Raw genomic sequence first — 23,490 nt, forward strand, 5'->3', positions numbered from 1 at the left:
GAAAAAACATAGATTACATTTCTAAAATCAGTTATAATTTTTTTAAATACTTACAACTGTAATAAAGCAGCTGCTTGTGGAAAAAAATAAATGACCCAGAAAACAATGTTTTGAATGTAAAGATTTTGCAAAGCTTAAAACTTGATATGGCATCAATGATTTGTGGATAGTATCAAGATTCTGGCTTATCAGGGGAAAAAATACAATAAAAATAATATTGACACCATCTGATAAACTTTTGGATTTGCTGATGAATATTATTACCTATCGAATGCAATACTATTAATTTTTAGTTCCTTTAGTTTGGAGGAGGGTGACATTCAGTTCAGGGTGCTACTTTGGTATACGGTTGCACGGATTTTAGCAAGTAATAAGACTTATGGTAAACCCATTGCTGGATATGTTATTTATGGTAACCGATACTTTGTTGTAATTTTATTTAAAAAATAATGCGTTTTATTAAGCATAAATTCCGTGTTTTAAATATTATTTATGGCTTCTAAATATTAAAAATCAATTTAATTTTGCCTTCTTATTTGAAATAAAAATTTTATTGTTTATGATATTTTATGAAATTTTTTGTGGATGATGTAATTAATGACGTCACCTTCTTTAAAATAATTGGTTTTAATATGTATAAATTTAATCTAATGTTCTAAACATTATTTATGGCTGTCAAATATTAAAATACAATTTAGAAAAATGATTTTATTATGTATGATTATTTAAATAATTTTAATTCTAGGCGTGATGTAATCAGCTCTCTGATTGGTTATAGAATATTTGTGCATTAACGAGCTGTAATCAGCTCTCTGATTGGTTACTGAAAATGTGTGCATTACCATGCCATTTTAAAATTTAATTCATATCTTCAAATTCCTTCAAAGATGAATGTTGTTATTGATAAGTAGCAAGAATTATTGGTATCAGAATAAAAAAATTGTCCTTTGTACTTCAGGGAGGGACGGTTAAAGAATCTTTGAAATCTTAAAAACAATACCTATTATTGGAGTTTTTTTTTTTTTTTTTCCAATTTTTTTGTTATTTTTAATCTTTATGATTCATTTATTTGGCTCTAAATTGTTTTATCTATTTATAAATTTTTTTGGTTTTTTAAAATTTTTTTATTTCTGCCTTGCCCTTGATATTACATTTTTCAAATTTTTTTCATTGATATCTAAATTATGATTCTGATTTTTGGTGGTACTTATCAATAAACGACAGGTTGAATGACTAAAAAAAAATGTAAGTACATATTTTTCTTTTATTTTATAATTGTATACTTCAATTTTTGTTAAAAAAAATTAATACTCTATTTTCAAAAATTCCTGAAATAATTATTGTCACATATGTTTTATTGTTAATTATATTCTATATAACATATTTTAAAGTATTTGAAGTTAGTAATATTTTAAATCTTTTAAATGTTGGTATAATGTTTTTAATTCGATATTCAATTTAAGTAATATTTTAATCTAATTAAAACGTTGGCATAATGTTTTAAAACTGTGTTTTTATTCTTTTTCTTTGCTATATGAAAGTAATAATAATCTTACTTTAGTATTTTATACTCATAGTAAATATATTTATTTACACCTGCCTGCCATCTTAAAAAACAACATTTTCAACAAAAAATTAATCCATTACTTTTAACGATATTTACTTTTTTTAAAGTTTCGAATACTTTACTATGTGTAAAAACAGCGTTTTTCAAGATGGCTGACGATTGTAAAAACTGCACCAATGTAAATTGCCAAAAATCCATGCAACCGTCTACCAAAGTAGCACTCAGTTCAATTTATCAAAATTCAAATAATTGAAGATCTGTAATATATAATTCCTCTTTGTTATCTTATAAATTATCTTTGTTCTGTCGTCTTAGAGCTGAATTTTCAATTAATCTTGCCGCAGAAGAAAATCATTTAAATTATTACCGACCTTTGAAGTATTTTTGTCTGGTAATATAACAATGTTACATAGTATTTTAAGAACAAAAATGTATGAAAATTTTTCTTGTGAATTGTTTTTATAAGCAGATCACCTTAGATTATCAGATAATTAGAGGGAAAATGTGTAGGTTCGTTTGCTTGTGTGAATTTAATTATGACATAGTGAAGAAATCCTTTAATGCCACTTTTTTTTCCAGCTCTTTTTTACTTGGCACACAAATTAGTTGATCTGTACCCAGAAAATGCAGTGAGTATTGATTTTTTATATTAGTTTTATACATCATTTTTAATAAAAATTCATTAAGAATCTTTTTTATTATTATTATTATCAGTTTCTTTTATTATAGAAGATGTTGATTTCCCTTACTTATTCAAATGTATTGGGAAGGAGAATCCAGAGTTTCTCAACAATATTTATTAGCAGGTTGTTCCAAAAAAAAAAAATTGTAAATTTTCAAGCGTTATTGTTTAAAGCTAGTATAAATGTTCTGTGATAGCTTTAAAAGTCTGGTGGATGTACTTGCTAAAACTGTGTGTAAATCTTAGATATGACACTATGGATAGAAGAAATTGGATGAAATGTGAATTTTGCGAACTACTTTAGACATAATTTTGCCCTTTGATTTTAATAACATTTAAAAAACAATTAAAAAATCCAAAAATAAGAAAAATAATGATGTTAATAAAAAAGGGAGGGAAGAAGCATGTCATGTAAAGAAGCAAATTTTATATGGGAAGAAGTGGCGTTTGTATTATTTTTATGACTGTTTTAAAGAAAACTTTAAACTGACTTTTCTGAAAATGTAATTTTTCGAGTACATGTATGCAGTTATAATCTGTTGTAATTTATGTATTTTTGTTACTGTACTATGTGTTATCTCTTAATTATAGTCTACAGTAATTTAAAAAAAATGTATATAAAATTGAATGCTTTCCTTTCTTCTATGGAACTTGAAGCTATCAGAAATATTAATTATAATACCTGAATGATATCAGAAATTAATATTTCTGATGATATCAGAAATATTAATTATAATATTAATTATAATACCTTTTATTGATGAGTTATTTAGCATCAAAATAAATCAAAAGCACAAACTGTTTTTATTTTCTTTGGAATGTAAATATCTTAATTACATCTTAATTATTCAGCTTTATGTTTTTATTAATATCTCCATTATTATAATAATTTTGTAGTTGTCTTTCAACAGCATACTTAGCAGATAAAATACCTGAATAAAGTCTTGCAAACTAAATTATCTAAGCTAATATCAGGCTATGTATAATGTTGTTGTTGTTGACTAATGCTCACTTGTCTGACATATAATTAGCCCAAGTGCACGAAATTCCTCGTGGCAAGAAGCGGGGGGATGGGTCCGAGGGTCTCCCATCTGTCTTCCCCTACCACCAACCTCTCGAGACTTTCTGCTTGCCACATATTTAGAGTGCCCTCATCCCACATGGACATTAAACATTTACAAACACTCCCATGTCTTTGGGATTCGAACCTGGGGAGTTACAGCTGTCAGCGACGCTAACCACTATATCAGTTGGGTAGCTATGTACAATGTGTAACACTTGTTTGAAAATCAAAGCAGTTATGAGTCTAATTTTTGTGCTGTCTTAATAAATAGTAATAGCAATATCTGTAGACAGATTTTGGGTGACATAGGTCGGCTTTATATTTTTCGATTTCGTAGATATCTGGCTTTTGAAGTCCCATATGCATTTTGTATATTTTGAATGTATGCATTTTGAAGCATCATGTATTTTTTGAAATACCAAGTTTTTGTGGAAATAACTTTGATTTTTAAAAAAATTTATTATCTTGTGAAGGTTTCATGGTATGCTGTTGGGTGCTATTACCTACAGATAGCGAAAACAGATGCAGCAAGACGTTATTTAAGGTAAGCACTTTTTTACATAATAAATGATTTACTTTAATTTTTTTCATATGAATTTCATTTTCTAAATAAAAGGAGAACAGTATTATATGCCTTTATTTGTCTGCTTTTATGAACTAGATTTAGTAGTTTATTTGGAGGTATTTTGCGGGGATATCAATGAAGTGCATGAAATGCATGAAAATAGATAAAAATAAGTAAAAGAACAATACTAATCATAGTTTTTTACAGAATTTGGTACATTTTATTTATTTATCTTAATTTTCGATTTTAATTATGGTAATTTCGTGCTAGCACTGTGATCACTTTAAATCAACTGTTCTAAAAATTTTTAAAAATTTAATAATTTAGAAAATTTTGTATTAGCATTTTACAGATATATACAGATGATGTACCTTTATTTCATTACAGTAAAGCAACAACAATTGACAGAGTGTACGGGCCAGCTTGGCTTATGTATGGACATTCTTTTGCCATTGAAAATGAACATGATCAGGCCATGGCAGCATACTGCAGGGCATCACAGTTAATGAAAGGGTATGAATTTGGCTATTTTTTAAGTTATAATTTATTCAACATTATTTTCATTAATGCGAAGAGTGCTGTTTAAATATGATAATACATAATTATACATTTTTAACTGTAAAGATTTTTTCAACTTATTTCATTTTTATATACAGTCAAAAGTCGTTAATCCGGACTCGTCGGGACTTCCACGATTCCGGATTATCGATTTTTCCAGATTATAGATCATCAGTTTAAATGTCGTAAGATGGCATGCACAAATTCTAAAATTAAAAATATGAAACCGTCTTTTAGGAAATAAAGAACAATTATGATCTAAAGGGTATCAAAATTTACAAAAAAAGAAGCTTAATATTTATTTGTTTACTTTATTAAACATTTCTTTCGGTGTAAGTTGTTTCGTTTTATGTGATAATACTTTTTCTTTAATTCTATAAACAGACATAATTTCTTGTTCAGTTAAAAAGCTCCGCTGTTCAAGTCCTGTAATTGCTGTGCCGAGAATACTGACTAACTTGTCAATCGAAATTTTTTCGTTTTCACTAACCTCTCTGTCACCTTCTTCATGTCTTTATCCATTTTTTGCAGCAATTCCACTTTTTGTTTGACGGACATCGAGACATACTTTCGTTTTGTAGATCCTTTGGGAGCTCCAGAATCGGAAATTGACATAATCGAAAGTTCAAGTTTACTTTTATAAAGTTGCTCTTACAGTCTGCAAAAATAATAAGCTGCATCCAATTCGAAGATTAAGGAATAACGCAAGCATCAACATTAACTGAGGTAATTGTATAATTTTAGCTTATACCGTCCGTTATACGTTAAACGCGCACGCAAAAACGTATTCTGCATGCGCGTAAAGGTCTTATCCGCACGCGTAAACGCCTATGCGCATGTGTCAACGCGGCGCATGCGCAGAAAGTTTTTAGCTTTGAGGTCCGGATTATAGATCATTCCGGATTATGGGTGTCCGAATTAACGACTTTTGACTGTATATATTTTTTTTGTAAGCAAATGAATTTCTTTTAACATTTTGTAAAGTGAAATTAGTCATTAAACAATAATCTAAAAGAATTATCATGTATTTTACTATCTTTGAATGATTTAAAATAAGTTGCATTATTATTATTTTTAAAGTATTTAAATATTTTAAATTTTGATTTATTTAATATGGTAATCGTTGCAGTACTTGCTAAAAAATGTTAAAATATGTTGATTTCTTGAATGTTGCAGAGCCAAACCATAGACTGAATGTCAAATTATTTTTTATAAAAAACTAAAGCTTTAGGGATTATCTTTTGTTTTAATTTTACTCTTTTTATCCCTCTTTTTCTAAATATCCACAGATACTTGCTAATTTTAGTAAGAAAATTTGTTTACACCATACCATTCATAGGCCTTTTTTTTTAAAATTGCTTTGTTAATAAATTCTTAATGTTTCCTAATGTATATAAAGTTTGTTATTAGTAATGAAGAAAAATATGTAAAATTTTGATTTTCAATAATATATTTAATTTGTAGCTGTCACTTACCTCTATTGTATATTGGTTTGGAATATGGCTTATCAAATAACATCAAGCTGGCTGAAAGGTTTTTTACACAAGCTCAGTCCATTGCACCTGAGGACCCTTTTGTTTTACATGAACTGGGAGTTGTAGCTTTCCAGAACCAAGAGTTAGTATTTGTTTTACATTTATATAGTTTATTTATACTGTACATAAATATTTGTTAAAGATTTATTTATGCTGCCTAACAAAAGTTAAAGAAGAAATACTTTTCCTTCTCTAATATTAATTCCTCCCAAACAAAAATAAGAGAACAAGAGAAGTGTATGAAGTTGACACTGATGTGAAAAAAACCATTTGCTTAGTTGAAAAAAAATTAAATATTGTGTGGGGGTCGTTTTAGATAGGGTCATAGAAGAGTTCTGTATAGTGTAACAAATATTTATTAATAGGTTTAAGTTGCACATGGACATTATATTTAACTTTAAGAAAATTACAGAGCAAGAGTCTGTTACAACCTATCAAGTGGGACGCTTGGCTTTTACTGAAGTACTTCTCTGGCTACTCACCAGAGGGCAGCCTTGTTGTCACAGTTAGTCCAACAGTTTATGTTAAAGGATTGGTTACAATATCTATTTTTTAAATGAATATTTTATTTTATTTTAGAACTCTGGCGATATTTTTAAACATAATTTTTTGTATTTCTAATGATAAAAGTTATATTAAAAATTTATATCTGAAATATTACGCATGGTTAGTTGCAGTGCAAACTGCAGTAATAATATTCTCGAATTTTAGCGAATTTTCTGAGACTTTACAAATGCTGAGATATGCAAACTTCAGTTTCTTTGTATTCTTTTTAATTTATTATTATCACTATCAGATTATTTTTCATATTGAAATCTTTTAATGTTAACCTTTTATTAGCTGCTGCTGTGTTCTCCTTTGTATGACTCATAAAAAATGTGACATATTTTATTATCTTTAGTTTATTATAAGAACTAATTATTTACTTATTTATATCCAGCAGTATGCTCGGAATCTTAACATATCCCATTACATCCATTTGCGCTCTTCTCTCTGGCGCTTCTCAAGTTCTGTGTTAATATAATGTGCTGGAAGTCTTTCAGTTTCAAATATTTAAATAAGTTCTATAACTAGTTCTTAAATGTGTGAAGTATTTTGAGATTTTGTCAGCAATCATATGCATATAGCCATAAAAAAGGAAAGTTCTTACCTTAATCATAGCAGAATTTATCATCATTAATCCTTACAAACAGATCTTCTTGGATTTCATTGAGTAATCGAGCTGAGTAATTGGTCTGTGTCTTTTTCTTCATCCTCTTCCTCCTCATCATCATCAGAGCTGTGCTCTCCCTCCATGGTTTTAGTTGAATCACATAAACTTTAAAAGTGAAACAGCAACTTCAATCCATAGCTTCTAGTTGTGTTATTCTGTATCACTGGGTAGTATTTTCATTATCATATATGGTCCTCAGTATTTTGACTGTTTTTTGATATGTTGACCTGCAGGAGCATATCTCATCAGAACGATTTTTCATTGTTCAAATATTAGTGTACAATATCTCTTTCTATCGAATTTTTTGTTGTTGTTGTTGTTGCTCTTCAATTCTTCCTCCTTGTTCTTAGATTTATCACAGGTTATTCCACATATCTGCATCTTTACCTGCTAATTTCCTAAGGATATGATCATTAAATCTGAGCAAATATCCATGTAACATTTTAAATGGTGTTTTATTTACAATGTTTTTCAGATTTCTTTCTGTCTCTTTTATTTCCATTCTCTTTCTCCATTCCATTCTCTTTGCTGTTTATCCAACAGGCTTGTCATTATCATCCCTAAAATTGTTCTGTTGATGCACTCTACCCTGCCACTAATATCTTGTAGAATTCAAGTTGTGATGAATTCCATTGTCTATGAAATAATGCTTAAATTAAGAAGTAAAACAAGATCTTCTGTCACTTATTATTCTTCCTAAAAACAAAATCATTAATAAAATCCTTTAAATGCTTTAAAGCATTTTTCATACTTGTATTTTTAACTGCATAAATTGTCACAAACCTTGTAATATTATCAATTATTACTAATAGTTCTTTATTATCACTTGAACTCTTTACGAAAAGACCCAAATGCAATATGAATAATAGCAAAAGGTCTTAGGTTTTATGAGATGTAACAATCCTTGTTCTTGTTACATCACTTGAATAATAATTTGTCAAACTGTTTAACATATCCATGTAATGTATCAAACTGTTGTCCACCAAAATAAAAATCATTATTTCATACAAGCATTGATTACATATATAGAATCTGACTGATTTATAAACAATTTGTATATTTTGGGTTATAATAAAAATAACAGCATATTAATAGTGTTTATAAATGTAAGCTTCAACTTAAGATGTTTTTTTTAATTGAAGAATTCATTATTTGTGTTATAGCTTTGTAACTGGTTGTCTTTTATTTGCCTTTAAAATGTTAGTTTAAAACTTGAACTATAAAATTCTTAGCACAAATCTCCAGCTGAAATACTTTACAATATTTCTCTGTAACTACTCTATGAATATTGCCATCTTACTATTAAAATTACTTCTATATGCATGTTATCTTAAAAGTTGTTAGCCATGTTTACTAAGATAACAAAATGAAAATAGATTGTCTTAAAATAAATTGACTTTGAGATTAAATATTAAGGCAGCCTGTGATATCAATTGATCGTTAATAAGTCTACAATTAAAATAATAATAATAATAAAACATACTGATTATCTAGTGGTATTAATTTCTTTTGGTAATTTTAAGTTCTTTTGTACAGAAGAAAATAGTATTTTTAATGAGAAAACAGGTGTGAGAAGAGTTCATGGGAAATTATTATTTGTCTGGAGATTGTATATATTCTATTGATTCGGCTGTACACTATAACTCAATTACGTTAGACAAGAGAAAATATCACATAAAGGAGATAATAGTATAGCTGTGCAATGTTCAGAAATGAGTTCGAGTGATGTCTATGGAATGAGTCACTTTGTTAATAGTTCGAAGAATGAAACCAACGTAATGCAACCTGTCCAGCATCCTTGAAAGGGACACTGATAGAGGGCAGTATCTTGATTTGGCAGCAGTTTCTTGGGGCATTGATTTTCAAACATTTATTGATGCCTCTCTGAATGATGTAAGGCAGGGTTTCTTAAACTGTGGGTCGCAACCCCCCTGGGGATCACGGTATTAGGTTCAATGTTTCTTCTAACCTTCTTCGGAAACATACAATGACCTGACTAGGAACAGAGAGCTTACTAAAGCTATGTTCACTAATTGTAGTAAGTAGACAGGATACAGACGAAGGGTATACAAAACCCTTTATTTTTCTTTATATACAATGACTTCCGTACTTCGGAATACAATGACCCTCCACTCGGGGTCTAACGTAAAAGATATCAAAATAAAACTAAACTCTAATTTAACTTTAGAATAATACACGTGTAAGATTGGCCTTAAAATAACAGGAAGCGTATGTAGCACAGAGACTGTGAACACTACAATACGTTTAATTTATCAAGAGGATTAATACCTCTGGCCCGGAAGGCAAATAGCAACTGCGTAACTTCTAAGGTAAGCGGCCTGCTTCGAACTCACTGCTTCCTCTCTCCCTTGCTTGGCAAAAAGCCACAACTTAAATACTTGGCGTTCGCCAGACAAACTTTGCATAAAATCCTTAACGCTTATAATTCTGGCCGGAAGTAGAAAATAAGAAGTGATAGTAAAGATTTAAAATAAAATAAACGTTAGTAAAACTTAAGATCCTTACATACTTCCCGCCAGTTAATTAGTTTGAAACTGAGGTCTAAAACGACCTTGTTGAAAACTTTTAGCTCTAAAATCTAACATGAGGCCAACCTTTTACAATCATAACTTCATTAGAATCTAGAAAATTTAAAAGAAAGAAATTTGTTACAATAGCAGCTCCCAGGATCTACAACAATCTTTTTTTTTTTTCATCTGTACTGCATCTAACCAGGAGCTTTATTCAATTCTGGTTCCTTCCAGAGATCTGGAAGGAAAACTAGTTTAATGAAATGTTACACAATGACATTGCAAATAACATATAGAATATACTTCTCTTAACATTCTTATTTCATTCATGACTATTTTAATTATCTCTCCCCGTGCTCTCTGACATGTGTTGTAAAAGAACACCAAACACGAATGTGTTTCTGTCTACGTGTGCCACACTTCCTCCTACAATCAAAACACTAACGTGTTAAAATTCAACATAACGAGACCTCTTAACACACCCTACTTTCAACTCTAAACCCTGAGGTACTATTCTAAAAGTGGCTAACTCTAAAGTGTAGCGTCAGAGAGCCTAACTACATCATTCAACCTTTACCACGTATTCGCCATGATTTAATCTTTACAGTCACACGAATAACAAATTTTTAACATTACTTTCACTTTTACCATATCACGGTATTTCTTAACATTTAAAATAACAGTTCACATGTATATAAGAACATATCAACCTGCTGTTAATTTTACACATTTGAAAACATACATTAGTAGTACATTGTTAACTTCTATTCTTTTCAAAGCAAGTGCCAATTCTTTCTACATTGAAATAATACTACATTTCAAAAAGTCTTTCAGACTAAAACTTCTTTCTTGCTAGAATGTTTTAAATAAAATTTATACAATAACTTTTTACAATATTTAAGTCTTTACACAACGCTATTATACATCAACTTTAGTTTTACGCGCGAGTAATTGAAAAACATAATAAGAAAATCGGTCACAACTCATTTCTCGCCCTTTTGGCGATAAAGGTAGACCTCGCATGAGGTAAAACTTCTTGAAATCTGCCACTTGCAGTAAGAATGAAAGATTAACTTAAGTTTGTAAAGTAGCATAAAATTTTACTCATCTTTGTAATATTCGGACATCCTTTTCTGGGCCCAGTCTTTAAAGGTATAGCAGATAGTAGCTTGGTTGATCCTCCTTCTTGTACGGGCTCGCCCTTCAGTGCTTTCCTCTGGAAGCTTCCGTTTTTCACCAGTACGGCCACCCTTGAACACCTTCCTTTTGTCCTCTGCTTGTGGTCTTGGCCGTTTGAAGGCAGCTGGTCTTGGTGGAACCGGGAAACTTCTGTCGTGATCCTGCTTGGACCTCGTTGTTGGCCGTTCAAATTTTTCTTGTACTTTTTCCTCCGCCGCTGATGGCCCTTCCGCAGTTCGGCGACTTTTGCTGCGGAGAGTTCTGTCGGATGAGTCGATCTTCCGTTTTAAAGCCGGGTTATAGTTGCCGTCATTTCTCCTGGTCCTCTTCACATACGTCGTCCTTCTCCCTTCTTCATTCTGGGGGTGTTCGTGAACTCTGTTTTCTGGACGGTGGAACGGCTTCTTTTTCTTTTTACCTTCAATTTTTCCGCGGGGCAATTTTCTTTTCACTTGCTTCTGTCTCTCATTGGCTTGCCCTTGTACTTGTCGTTTTCCCACCTCTGGAACTTGTACCTGCGGTGTCTGCCGTGCCGGATCCTGCAAAAGATCTGAAAAGATTTGCATTTTATTACGATCGAAGTAGGGCTTAATTTGATCAATATTTGCGGAACAGATTTCACCATTTCTGGCCTTTAACACTACAACAGCGTGAGTTATTTTTTCTATAACATATGGTCCTTCAAATCGTGGAAAAAATTTGGCAGTTTTATCTTCTGGTGCTGAAGAAAGTGAATGCTTAATTTTTAGTACTTCATCCCCTACTTTATAAGTTACTCCCCGTCGTTTCAAGTCATAATGCAATTTTTGTTTTCTCTGTGCTACTTCAGTATTCTTCTTTGCCTCCTTAATTAGTTTTTCTATATCACCCATTTTAAATTCTGGGGCTCTTTGTTGCACATAAAATAATTTATCTAACGGTGTTATAATCTTTCTGCCTAGAAATAACTCAGCAGGAGTTTTTCCCGTTGTATCATGTTTTGCGGTCCTAAGGGCGAAAGCAAATTCATTGACATAGTTATCCCAGCTTTTATGAAAATTTTTAACATAACTATGGATAATTTTCACTATATTTCTGTTGACCCGTTCCGCTATATTTGATTGCGGCCGATACGGGACCATTTTTAAATGACGTATGCCCAGTTTTTTGCACATGTCTTCAAATATATTACTTACAAATTGAGGAGCATTATCCGATATAACTTTTAGGGGCGCCCCGTATTTTAAAATATATTTATTTAAAATAGAATCGGTAACTAATTTCGCGGAGGCTCGTTTTAAGGGAACAATTTCGGTCCATTTACTAAAATGATCAACCATAACAAGGAGATAGCGACTTTTGTTTAACTGACTTTTTGGGAAAGGGCCCAATAAATCGATGCCGATTATTTCATTTGGAAATTCGGATTTAATACTATTTAGAAACCCGGCCGGGCGGAAATTAATATAATTAACGGCTTGACATGTTGGGCAGGACTGGACATACGCCCTTGTTAACTTTTGCAGTTCAGGAAAGTAGACTGCCTCGCGTACGCGTTGGATAGTTTTTCGAATACCAGCATGAGAAGCTAAAGGGCTGTCATGGAGCTCTTGCAGGATATTTAATCTAAGACTAGCTGGGATAACAGGTCGAAATTCGTTGTTGGAATTCGTAGTTTTTGTATAAAATAATAGACCATCTATTAGTTCGTAATGGGCCGCCCTATTTCTTATTGCCACAATATCTTGGTGGCTAAAATTTTCAGGATCCTTCAAATACTCATAAATACTTCCAAACTCAGGATCCTTACCCAGTTCGGTTATTACAGTTTCTCGGGAATTTATTGTACACGCTGTCAGCATTGCAACTTTTACGGTATTACCCTGTTCGTCTAATTTAATTCGTGATAGGGCATCTGCTACGATATTTTCGTTTCCGGGGGTATGCTTGATTACCAGATTATATTCTTGCAGCTTGAGTGCCCATCTTATTAACCTTGGGGATAAATTTTTCCCTGAGTACAATCTAGTTACCGCCGCATGATCAGAATATACTGTTATCGGCGCCTTTCCAAAATAGACTCGGAACTTTTGCACTGCTAACAGAACTGCAAGTGCCTCTCTCTCGGTCGCGGAATAGTTTCTTTGTGTTTGATTTAAAGTTCGGCTAAAAAAATGCCACGGGCTGCTGATTTTGCGAAAGTACCGCTCCTACCGCATAATCCGAAGCATCCGCTGAAATTTCTAAATTTTCATCCTTTTCAGGAAATTTCAACACAGGGGCTTGCGTTAATGTTTGTTTTAATTTTTCGAAAGCACTATTGGCTTCGGCCGTCCACGAGAATCTTGCCTTTTTCCTTTTTAATTTTAACAATGGCTCAGCGATAGCCGCAAAATCTTTTATAAAGGACCTATAATATGAACAAAGTCCTAGAAAAGAAGAGAGCTTCTTTGCCGTGTTTGGAGTCGGATACTTTTGTACAGCGATTATTTTTGATTCATCTGTCTCGATCCCTTTTTGCGATATTTTGTAACCTAAATATTTTAATTCAGGGGCTGCAAATTTGCACTTTTCGACATTAACTTTTAGACCGGCCTCATTTAATAAAGAAAACCTGTCTTAAATCCTGTATATGTTGGTCGAGATTATCACTAGTAATAATGATATCGTCTAAATAGATAAATGTGGACTTTCCAAGAACAGGCCTTAACACAATGTGCATACATCGCTGAAATGTTGCCAGTGCCCCTGAAAGGCCAAACGGCATACGCAGAAATGCATAAGTGCCAGACTTGGTTATAAAAGCAGTCTTAGGCACGTCCTCAGGCCTAACCCCTATTTGAAAATAACCAGTCGTTAAGTCTAAAGTCATCATATATTTGGTCGATGTTATGTTCCTTAGAATTTCTTCAATAATAGGTAACGGATATACCGGATATTTAGTTATGGAGTTTAATTTACGGTAGTCAATCGCGAATCTCCACCTTTTTGGATGTGTCAATGGATAGTCATTATTTTTCTTACATAAAACCACCGGGCTAGCATAACTACTTGAGATGGGCGTTATGATCTTTTTACGTAGCATATCGGTAATATGCCATTCTATAATTTTTTCCTTATTCTTATCATACCGGTATGGTTTTTGACGAACCGGCAATGCATCTCCGGTGTCAATACTATGGTTAGTAACCTGAGTAAATCCTGGAATATCACTAAATAAGGAAGCAAATTCACTTACCACTTGTCGGATTCTATCTTGCTCGTCATTAGGCAGGTGGTCAAGATTTAACCTTGGCGGTTCAACCTTTTCTACACGCACTGGTTTCATTGTCAGCCTAAGGGACGCTTCATTAAAATCCAGTGTAGCTTGTGCGTCTGAAAGAAAGTCTATTCCTAGGATTAAATGTGCTTGCAAATTCTTTACTATAAAAAACATCACCTTTACTTGTTCGTCCTTGATACGGATATATAAAGGTACTTTACCTACGCACTTACATTCTTTTCCTTGCGCCGCTAATACTGTCGTATTATCCGCATTATATATGCGGTATTTGCGAAAATACTTTCTAAAAAAGACTTCTGCCACACAGGAACACTGCGCGCCGGTATCCAGGAGTGCAGTGGCCGGGATATTATTTACCAAGACTTCAATCTTCGGAAGAGTTAAATTTTTCACCATTACTGTATTTAACTTGTAGGAAGAGGGGTTTTCGTGGCCTTCGGATTTCTGCACCCTCTCGTCAGCAGAAATCTGTTTTAGTTTAAATTATTTTTCCTTTCCGTGCTTTCCTTCTTTCTCCACTGGCCTTGAGACTTTTTTTCCTGGGTTGCTATTGAACTGTCGACGTTCGCCGGCTGTTTTTGAATGCTCGGGTTTCCTTGCCCACTGATTCGCTTTTTCTCCGTAGCCATGTGCTTGAGTTTGCTGAAGTCTTGGCGTACCAAATTGGTTTCGCTGTTGATATTGGCGTCTTCTTTCGACGTCCGCCGTTCTTCTACTTTCAAACTGGATTGCTAGCTCAAATAACTTTTCCAGTGTAGTCGGATTTCGTAATTCAATAAAGTCTTGCACTTGGGGTAGTAACCTCGGCAAAATCACTTGAATTATTTCAGGATCTGGACGGTTTCCATACAAGAGCTTGACAACGTGAATTTTTCTTAAAATAAAGCTCGAGAGGTTTCCCATTCTTTGTTGATATATACTGAAAAGTTCTGTTTCTAATTTCGCACGATCCCTTACAACAGGGAAGGCTTTTAGTAGGGCAGTCTTGAAATTTTCGTAAGTATAGGTGGGACTTCCTGCTTGACCCAAGAGACTTCTGCCGATACATTTGAACCAGTTAAGCGCTTGGCCCCTCAAAGCGCTGGTAGCTAAGGTAACTTTTTGAAACTCGTGCACGGGGTAGAGCATGAAGTGGTCATCCAATTTTTCCAAAAAACTGGTTACCGGTGAGTTTCCATTAAATGTTGCTTCTGGTTTCATCGAAGCGCGCATGGTCTGGACGATGTACCCAAATCCTTCCAGGGCGGCAGCTGGCATTTCTGGATTCTGAGCCGTTTCTGCAGGCAGCACAGGTTCTTCCTGAAACTCGGCCATGGTTATTCTTCTACGTTGGGCGCCACTATCAGGTTCAATGTTTCTTCTAACCTTCTTCGGAAACATACAATGACCTGACTAGGAACAGAGAGCTTACTAAAGCTATGTTCACTAATTGTAGTAAGTAGACAGGATACAGACGAAGGGTATACAAAACCCTTTATTTTTCTTTATATACAATGACTTCCGTACTTCGGAATACAATGACCCTCCACTCGGGATCTAACGTAAAAGATATCAAAACAAAACTAAACTCTAATTTAACTTTAGAATAATACACGTGTAAGATTGGCCTTAAAATAACAGGAAGCGTATGTAGCACAGAGACTGTGAACACTACAATACGTTTAATTTATCAAGAGGATTAATACCTCTGGCCCGGAAGGCAAATAGCAACTGCGTAACTTCTAAGGTAAGCGGCCTGCTTCGAACTCACTGCTTCCTCTCTCCCTTGCTTGGCAAAAAGCCACAACTTAAATACTTGGCGTTCGCCAGACAAACTTTGCATAAAATCCTTAACGCTTATAATTCTGGCCGGAAGTAGAAAATAAGAAGTGATAGTAAAGATTTAAAATAAAATAAACGTTAGTAAAACTTAAGATCCTTACAACGGGACCTGCAACAGGGTGTCACCAAAAATTTCAGCACTTTTGATATTTCTTTAACTTATTGTAATAATTTTACAATTACCGAATATTTTTACACAGTGTATCTGAAAATAGATAAAGATAAGATAATAGAGACAAAGGGAAAAAAACGAAAATGTTTCAACACATTCTTTTTATAATATAAACGTTCATTTTCCTTGCTTTGAACGTGGCGCTGTCATTACTTATTTAAAATTTTCTCATTGTTCTATGTCTTAAAATTAGAAATTAAAGTTAATGACCTAAAACTGCAATAGTATATTACAATACAAGTGAAAAAACTGACGGTTTCACTCAGGCATGTGTCGGATTTACGCAATACTTATGGGGTCTTCATCAGGTAGGGAGATCATTTACTGCTACCACAAATGATTATTCATTTACACATGTGGTCTTGCATTATCTTGATGGAACATTACCTTTTTTGCGCTGGAACTCAGTTTGACATTTTTCCTTGATAGCAGCGTCAGCATGAACTAGCATCTTTCTGTACATCTTACTGTTGTACATCTTACTTACTCCTTTTGCCAGATACTCTTTGTGAATAATACCACTGCAGTCACACCAGATAAAACGCTGCCAACGGGCTCACCAGACGCAGACTAATTCCCTTTTTAGCATTTTTTGTTGAAGTAAATTCACTTTACATCACAAGTGACGATCTGGTTCAGAATTTTGTCCTCGCGTTTATTTCGAGTAGATTAGCACAGTCTTGAGCATGTCTGTCCTTATCTGCTTGTGTCAGCTCATATGGCACCCAATGCTTGAACTTGTATGTTAAGTTTATGCAATGAATAACATGACTAATGGACATGTCACTAACGTCTAACTCCTTATCATTAAAGATGTATAATTAGAATTTTTACAAACTATTTTTCTTTATGGATTTTTTTTCTGAATCTGTTTGTGAAGGTGAATTTTAAAATTTGAAATAAATTTATGGTTTATTTTGTTGTGCACTAATAAACTGAATATTTTTATCTATATTCTGTATATATATCCTAAGTAATATATATATAAACAGAATATTTTTATTATAATTTTCAAATCTCTTTGAATAATAGATTGAAACAAAAAGCATCAATTTCTGTTATGAATCATTCGCAAAGAAAAAGAGACTCATAGAACTATTTTATAGTATTTTTATTATAAAAGATTTTAATCAAATAATTTTGTTTATGCTGAATGCTAATAATATGCATCTTTGAGTATGTATTTAAAATATTTTTAAAATGTATTTCAGGCTTATTTAAGATGATCTCATGTATATTTTTAGTTATGAAGCTGCTTTGAATTATTTTCAAGATTCTTTGGGGCGGATTCAAACAAGTAAACAGACTGTTTTACCTGAGAAATGGGAGGGGTTATTAAATAATTTAGGTCATGTTTGCAGAAAACTGAGGTAAGTCACTTAAACAAATAGTTATTTGTTAACTGTAAGTAATTATTTTTTTATTAACTGTAAAAATAGTTTTTAATCTAAATGGTTAACATAAGGTGCAAATGATTAATTTTTTTAGTAATTTAGATTAATGATTTTAAAATACTCCTAATAAAAGGAAAGGTAATTTTTCAAACTGCAGTGAATTCTTTATCTGTTTGAATTCTTGGTACTTGCTTCTTATCTACTGCCTGCTGATACACTGCAAACAATCAATCTATTTTGGTGATGAAATTTTATTTTTTTACTTTTTGAAGGATATTGTTTGGCAATCACATTCAAAAGACATGAGATATATATTGTTTCATGCTTTTTGAGTTTTGAAAAGACATCAAAGATTGTTATTTTGTGTAACTTATGTTTATCTTAATATGAACTCTGATAACTAAGAAGACAAGTGATGATGAGCCATGTCACCTTACCACTTATTCCTCCATTTTTCTGTTCTTCACATGTGTCACAGTATTTGTGTGTAGATACCAGTTTAGGGATTTTTGTGTGTAGACACCAGTTTAGGGATTCTCTTCCCCCCCTTGAGAGGATAAAAAGCCACCGAACCCTCACTTAGCTCCTTCCGCAAAACAAAAAGAAACTTTAAGCAAGGGGGGGGAAAAATCTCATCTTTGTAGAAGATTTTGATATAGCTTCTAAAGTTGTTGAGTGCTTACAAAAATCAAAGTTGTGGGTGGTATTTTTGGTGATGTATTGGTGGATACAGGATAACCAACAAATATCAAGGAACTACTCTTATGTACGCTCTTGCTTGGCGACAATTTTTTTGGCCAAATATTTTTGGCAAGAAACTCCACCTTGCCATATTACTATCTAAATTTTTTGTCTACATTTCGAACTTTAAGCCTAAAATGTCTCCCAAAAATGGGGTTTTCGCAGGTGCAAAAACCTCATTTTGAACCCACGATTTAAGCTAAAAATCTGAAACAAAAACAAAAAATTTAGATAGCAAAAACGTAAAGTTTCTAACCAAAAATATTTGTCAAGAATCCATGGGCACAGAGATCTGTTTTAAAATAAAAATCACAGAATTGCACAATCCATGCAGCAAAGGAATCTACAAACTATGCACACCACACTTAAATAAATTAACATAACAACAATACATTTCAAATAATTCCATGTACACGGCGTTCTGTTTAAACTTTAAAAAAATGTAGAAATTGCACAATCTAGGCATGGTGCACTAATCAACAAAATAAGCTAAAATAAATTACAAACAATTCAAAAACAACAACGACAAAAATTTGTACCCCCTCCCAAAAAAAACAGTTAACATAGCATTCTATGAGATAAGAGCAATAATAAAATAAAATGCACTTACCATGAATGAATGCTTCTTCAAACAGCATAAATATCAATTTCAAACATCACCAAAACAATTTCACCACAAATTTGTTGAAAGGATCTCCCATTTCAGAACAGCGATGAAAAAATATATAAACCACCAAATAAAACTCAAAATTGCATTTTCGATTATTTTCAGATAACGCAGCTTTAACATGCCGCCACGCAATCTCTATGGTATTTATATGACAGCCAGACTCACTATCCATAAAACTGATACTATCTTTCACAAATAAATGTCCAAAACCTTCTTCTAAATTCTAGTAGAATTTACAGCCACCTGAAAAAATAGTTATACCAGGCACGTGACTAAAATTTTGCCAACACATCTTTCATTGCATCATAAACCATTTCAAACCACCAACCACATAAACCAATCAGCAACTAAAACCACTACAGCAAAATCCAAGTTTCCACGTACAAAGAGTTGCCATAAAAACCAATATCGCCCCCAAAACCATTGCAGAACATGCAGTCGTGCCAAAAACCAGCACAGAACACATATCGCCACATTTGGCGACATGAGGGTGTATGTAAGAGTAGTACCAATATCAATTTCTTTGTCCACATTAATAATATTTTGATTTAGATTATATTTAATTGATGTATTTATTTTTAACTCTAAAATATGTTTTGGTGCTTCTAATAATATGCGTAAAATATATCTTTCTGCTATTTTGTATTATAATAAATTCATTGCAGTGTTATTATTTTAGCCCAACATTTTACAAATTACATCAGGAAATGTTACATTTTTGTTTTTAAATTCACCTGTTGTGATTGTCATTTTTGAATCTAAAGTATTTTGAACTTTAACATTGGATAATAAAATGTATTGTTCAACCCTATTGTCAACTTGAATAATACTGTTTATTAATAAGGGTAAATATATTTCTTTAAAAAAGAAGCTTTGAAGTGTATTGCTTGTATTAATAAGGTGCTAATGCATATTATAAAAATTCTGTTAAGCCATTGTTAAAAAATCTCAAAATATAACCAATTAGACAATTTTATGTCATTTCTAATTACTAGAAATCAAGCCAAAAAAGGGGGGAATGTAGAGAAAGTGCTAATATATGGTAATTGTGTTTTAGTCAGAAGCTGCAAATATTGTAATCTAACATGTCAGTTAGAAGATGAAAAAAAATACTGATTCAGATATCCAAAAGCCATGATTTATACTTAACAATCTCACTGCATACTTTTTTTTTATCAAAATAGGTTCAAAAATTGCGTATTTTTTTTATTACATATTTCAAATCTACATATATTTTAGAGTTAAAATACACAAAAAATTTGGTACTTTTCCGTTTCGCCGGCGCAAATCTTGCCAAGCAGACTTTATTGGCGACAAAACACAGTATACACATAAAATATGTTAAGAAATGTTAGTTCTAAGAATTTTTTATTTTGAAGACATTTTAATATCGTTTAAAATTTTGTAAAAAGCCAATAAATAAAGACAATTTATTAAAAGACATTAATTTAAGAATTTACTATGCTTTCATGGTACAGCATCCTGATTCGCCGGTTCATATAACGTGACTCCAAGGGATCTCCTCTCACGTAAACTACGCTACAAAAATCTAATTATCTCAGTAATTATCTACATTAATTTCAAGTTAAATATTAATTTGGAATACAAGTTTAAATGCAAGAATTATTTTTATTCGTAAGAAAAGCTTACTCAGAAATTATGTAAAACCGCAGTTCTTTACTTCGGTAGTGCATTCTCATTAGAATTGATTGATTTAACCCTTGAATTTGCCTTTTCTATATTTTCGCCTTTGAGTGAGCAGTGTAATTGCGTCCTAATTGACTTAATTACCGCGAATACCCTTAGGGCGTAAAATTGAACTACCTTTCATAAAAATTTGATGTAATTGTAAGCCAGTATTGAAAGAAACAATCAATCTGGTAAGAAATGGCTGCAACTTGTTTTGAAAATAAGGCGTAAAAGGTTACCAGCGAGGATATTTCGTTTGGCATTGGTTGTATCATTGTCGGAGACTTTATCGCCTGCGCCGGCAAAATGGAAAAGTACCAAAAATTTTTGTAAATGAGTTTTTTTTTTTTTTTTTTTTTTTTTTCCCAATATAGAATTACATCATAGAAAATGGTTGTCAGAATACTGAAATTAAGGAATAATGATATAAAAGGAAAATTTTGAAAATTAATATTGGTTAAATTATGATTTATTTTATAAAATACAAAGGTAAAACATATATACTAATGAAAATATTTCCATAATGTAGTATTCTGCATATCAATCTTGCACCACTGTCGAACGTTTTCAACAGAAACTGAATTTTCAGATTCATCACTATCTGCAGAGGACTCCGATAAATTCTCATCAGTTTCATTATAACTATCTTCAATATACTTGAAATCAGAGTCAGAACTACTATCAGTGTCTGAAATATCATCAGGAATATAGGTTATATCTCTCGCGAAACGCTTCCTGCCAGACATCTTTGAGCTCTGAAAAGCGCGTGCAAAATGCTACTTTATATATTCTTGTATATTTGGCAGAAATGTGGACAACTAACTCCATCTGTTAGCCCACATCTAAATAAACAATTAAACATCACAGAAAGGCCGAAAGGAAATCTTGAATGGGGAAAGAGTGGGTTGCACAGTTAAATAGTTAACTTTTACGTTGCCCGTGGAAATCGTGGGATGCGCAGCGAGAGGGTTAAAAGTTAGTTTTTGACTTGCTTTTGTAGACATTTGCAGCTTGATTATAATTTATTTTGATATTTGTTTTTTTGTTGTTGGTTAAGTTTTTCTGTGTACATATGTATTATCTGTTGAAGCAGTTTCTCACCCTTCCACCTTCCAGTACTTAAACTGAAGTAACATGCTAACATGACATGCATGCATTCTTAATTGTCAGATATGATTTATAAGTTTGGAAATGTTGATATTGACTAAATCAAGAATTGCCAACTTAATATGTGTATTGAACTCAAATAAAATTATTGAAATTGATCATTATAAATTAAGAATATTTCCATAAACACTATATCTTTCAACAACTAGTATTTTTTTAGCATGTTCTATTTATGAACAAAAGTATTAATACAAAATATGAAAGTTGTTTTTAGATACCATTGTTAAAAATATATGGAATAAAAATATAAATCACAAAATAAATGAGCAATTTTCCTCTTTACTTTTAAAATTGCTAGGAAGTATGAAGAAGCCTTAAGTTATCATGAACACGCATTAATGCTTATACCTCAGAACCCATCAACATTTGCAGCCATTGGATTTGTTCATAGTTTGACAGGAAAATGGGCTGAAGCTGTTGAATATTTTCATAAGGTATGTGTGTTTCTAATAGTTTCAGAATTATTTAGAAATGTTTATGTATGAATATAAAACATTGCAATAGGGCTGCAGTATCCACTAATAATGCATTCTAAAACCTACTGTGGATTTTACAAAACACTACATATAATGCAATATTCACAAAATATGTATAAATTTTGTAAAGTTTGATTAGTAATTTATGTAATTAAAATGTTGCCATATTAAATAAAGTAATACTATGAAGTGTATTTTATTTATTTCTTGTCCAAAGAAAAATGAGGAATTCAGCCATTTTGCCTATTGCAAAAAGCCAATAGATCAGAATTACTGTATCTGTACTGTATATTATTATGTGCAATTTCAGTAGCTAATGCAATAAAAAAAAATCACATGCTTTCTATCAAAGCTTTGCATAAGCAGTGAAACATTATTCTGATTTTTGAATTGTCTGAATTAATGTTTGTATTCATGATGGATATTACTATCGAAAAAAAAATAATGTGCATGTTTAGTATGCTTATTTCACCATGTTTTGGCTAAATCTGATATGTTGCATATTTTGTTTTTGTGACTTTTGATTTATAAAAACTTATAAAGTTGTGGTAAACCTTAATTTTGTATATATAATAGTCTTCTTTGATGATGATTATTTCCTTTGTTTTCAAATATCAGAACAGTTTTCATAAAATAAAAAATTGAAACATCAGGAACTTACCAACTTTTTCAGTGATTAGTTAAAAACAGCTGTAAAATATCTGCAGACATCTCTGTTTATTTATTTTTATTTTTATTTATTTATTTATTTATTTATTTTGGAAAGATTTTTAAAAGCAAATTTATGTTTACTTTCTTTATTTAACATACATTTATGTTTTTTTCCCCCTTCAGTCAAAAAAATAGGACAACAATACATCGAGAAAACATTAAAAAAAAGTTAAATTGATTATAAATGATGATAAAAACTAATTGTCTAATTTAGATGATTTTTTTTCCTTTTAAGAAAATAATTACATTATGACAATATAGCTATTCATTCATTTCTTGTGAAACTGTTAATTTATTCAAGGAAACCTGATCTTGATTAGAATAATTTCAGATGTCATGATAATAGAACAATGGTTATAAAGCTTTATTGGCCCATTCCTTCTTTTGTCACCACTTGACAAAATATCCCTTTTCCCATGTTACATAAATGCCATGTTTCATTTTAGCCTGAGATAAACTTTTTCATACATAAGTACTTCCAAAAATAGAAGTCC

At 31.9% G+C, this 23,490-nt stretch overlaps 1 protein-coding gene across 1 annotated transcript in view; it reads left to right on the forward strand.

The window, feature by feature from the left end:
• The window catches only part of Cdc16 (cell division cycle protein 16), a 76,749-nt gene that overhangs the window by 40,520 nt on the left and 12,739 nt on the right, over window positions 1-23,490 (forward strand). The window contains exons 10-15 of the mRNA XM_035350643.2: window positions 2,147-2,196; window positions 3,786-3,856; window positions 4,265-4,390; window positions 5,900-6,052; window positions 17,393-17,518; window positions 22,108-22,243. Coding sequence (XP_035206534.1) covers window positions 2,147-2,196; window positions 3,786-3,856; window positions 4,265-4,390; window positions 5,900-6,052; window positions 17,393-17,518; window positions 22,108-22,243 — 662 coding nt within the window. The remainder of the gene's footprint in view (window positions 1-2,146; window positions 2,197-3,785; window positions 3,857-4,264; window positions 4,391-5,899; window positions 6,053-17,392; window positions 17,519-22,107; window positions 22,244-23,490) is intronic.

The sequence above is a fragment of the Stegodyphus dumicola genome, chromosome 1 (assembly GCF_044657685.1).
Source record: "Stegodyphus dumicola isolate Sdum_Otavi_A_Nest chromosome 1, ASM4465768v1".
Taxonomy (NCBI): Eukaryota; Metazoa; Arthropoda; class Arachnida; order Araneae; family Eresidae; genus Stegodyphus; species Stegodyphus dumicola.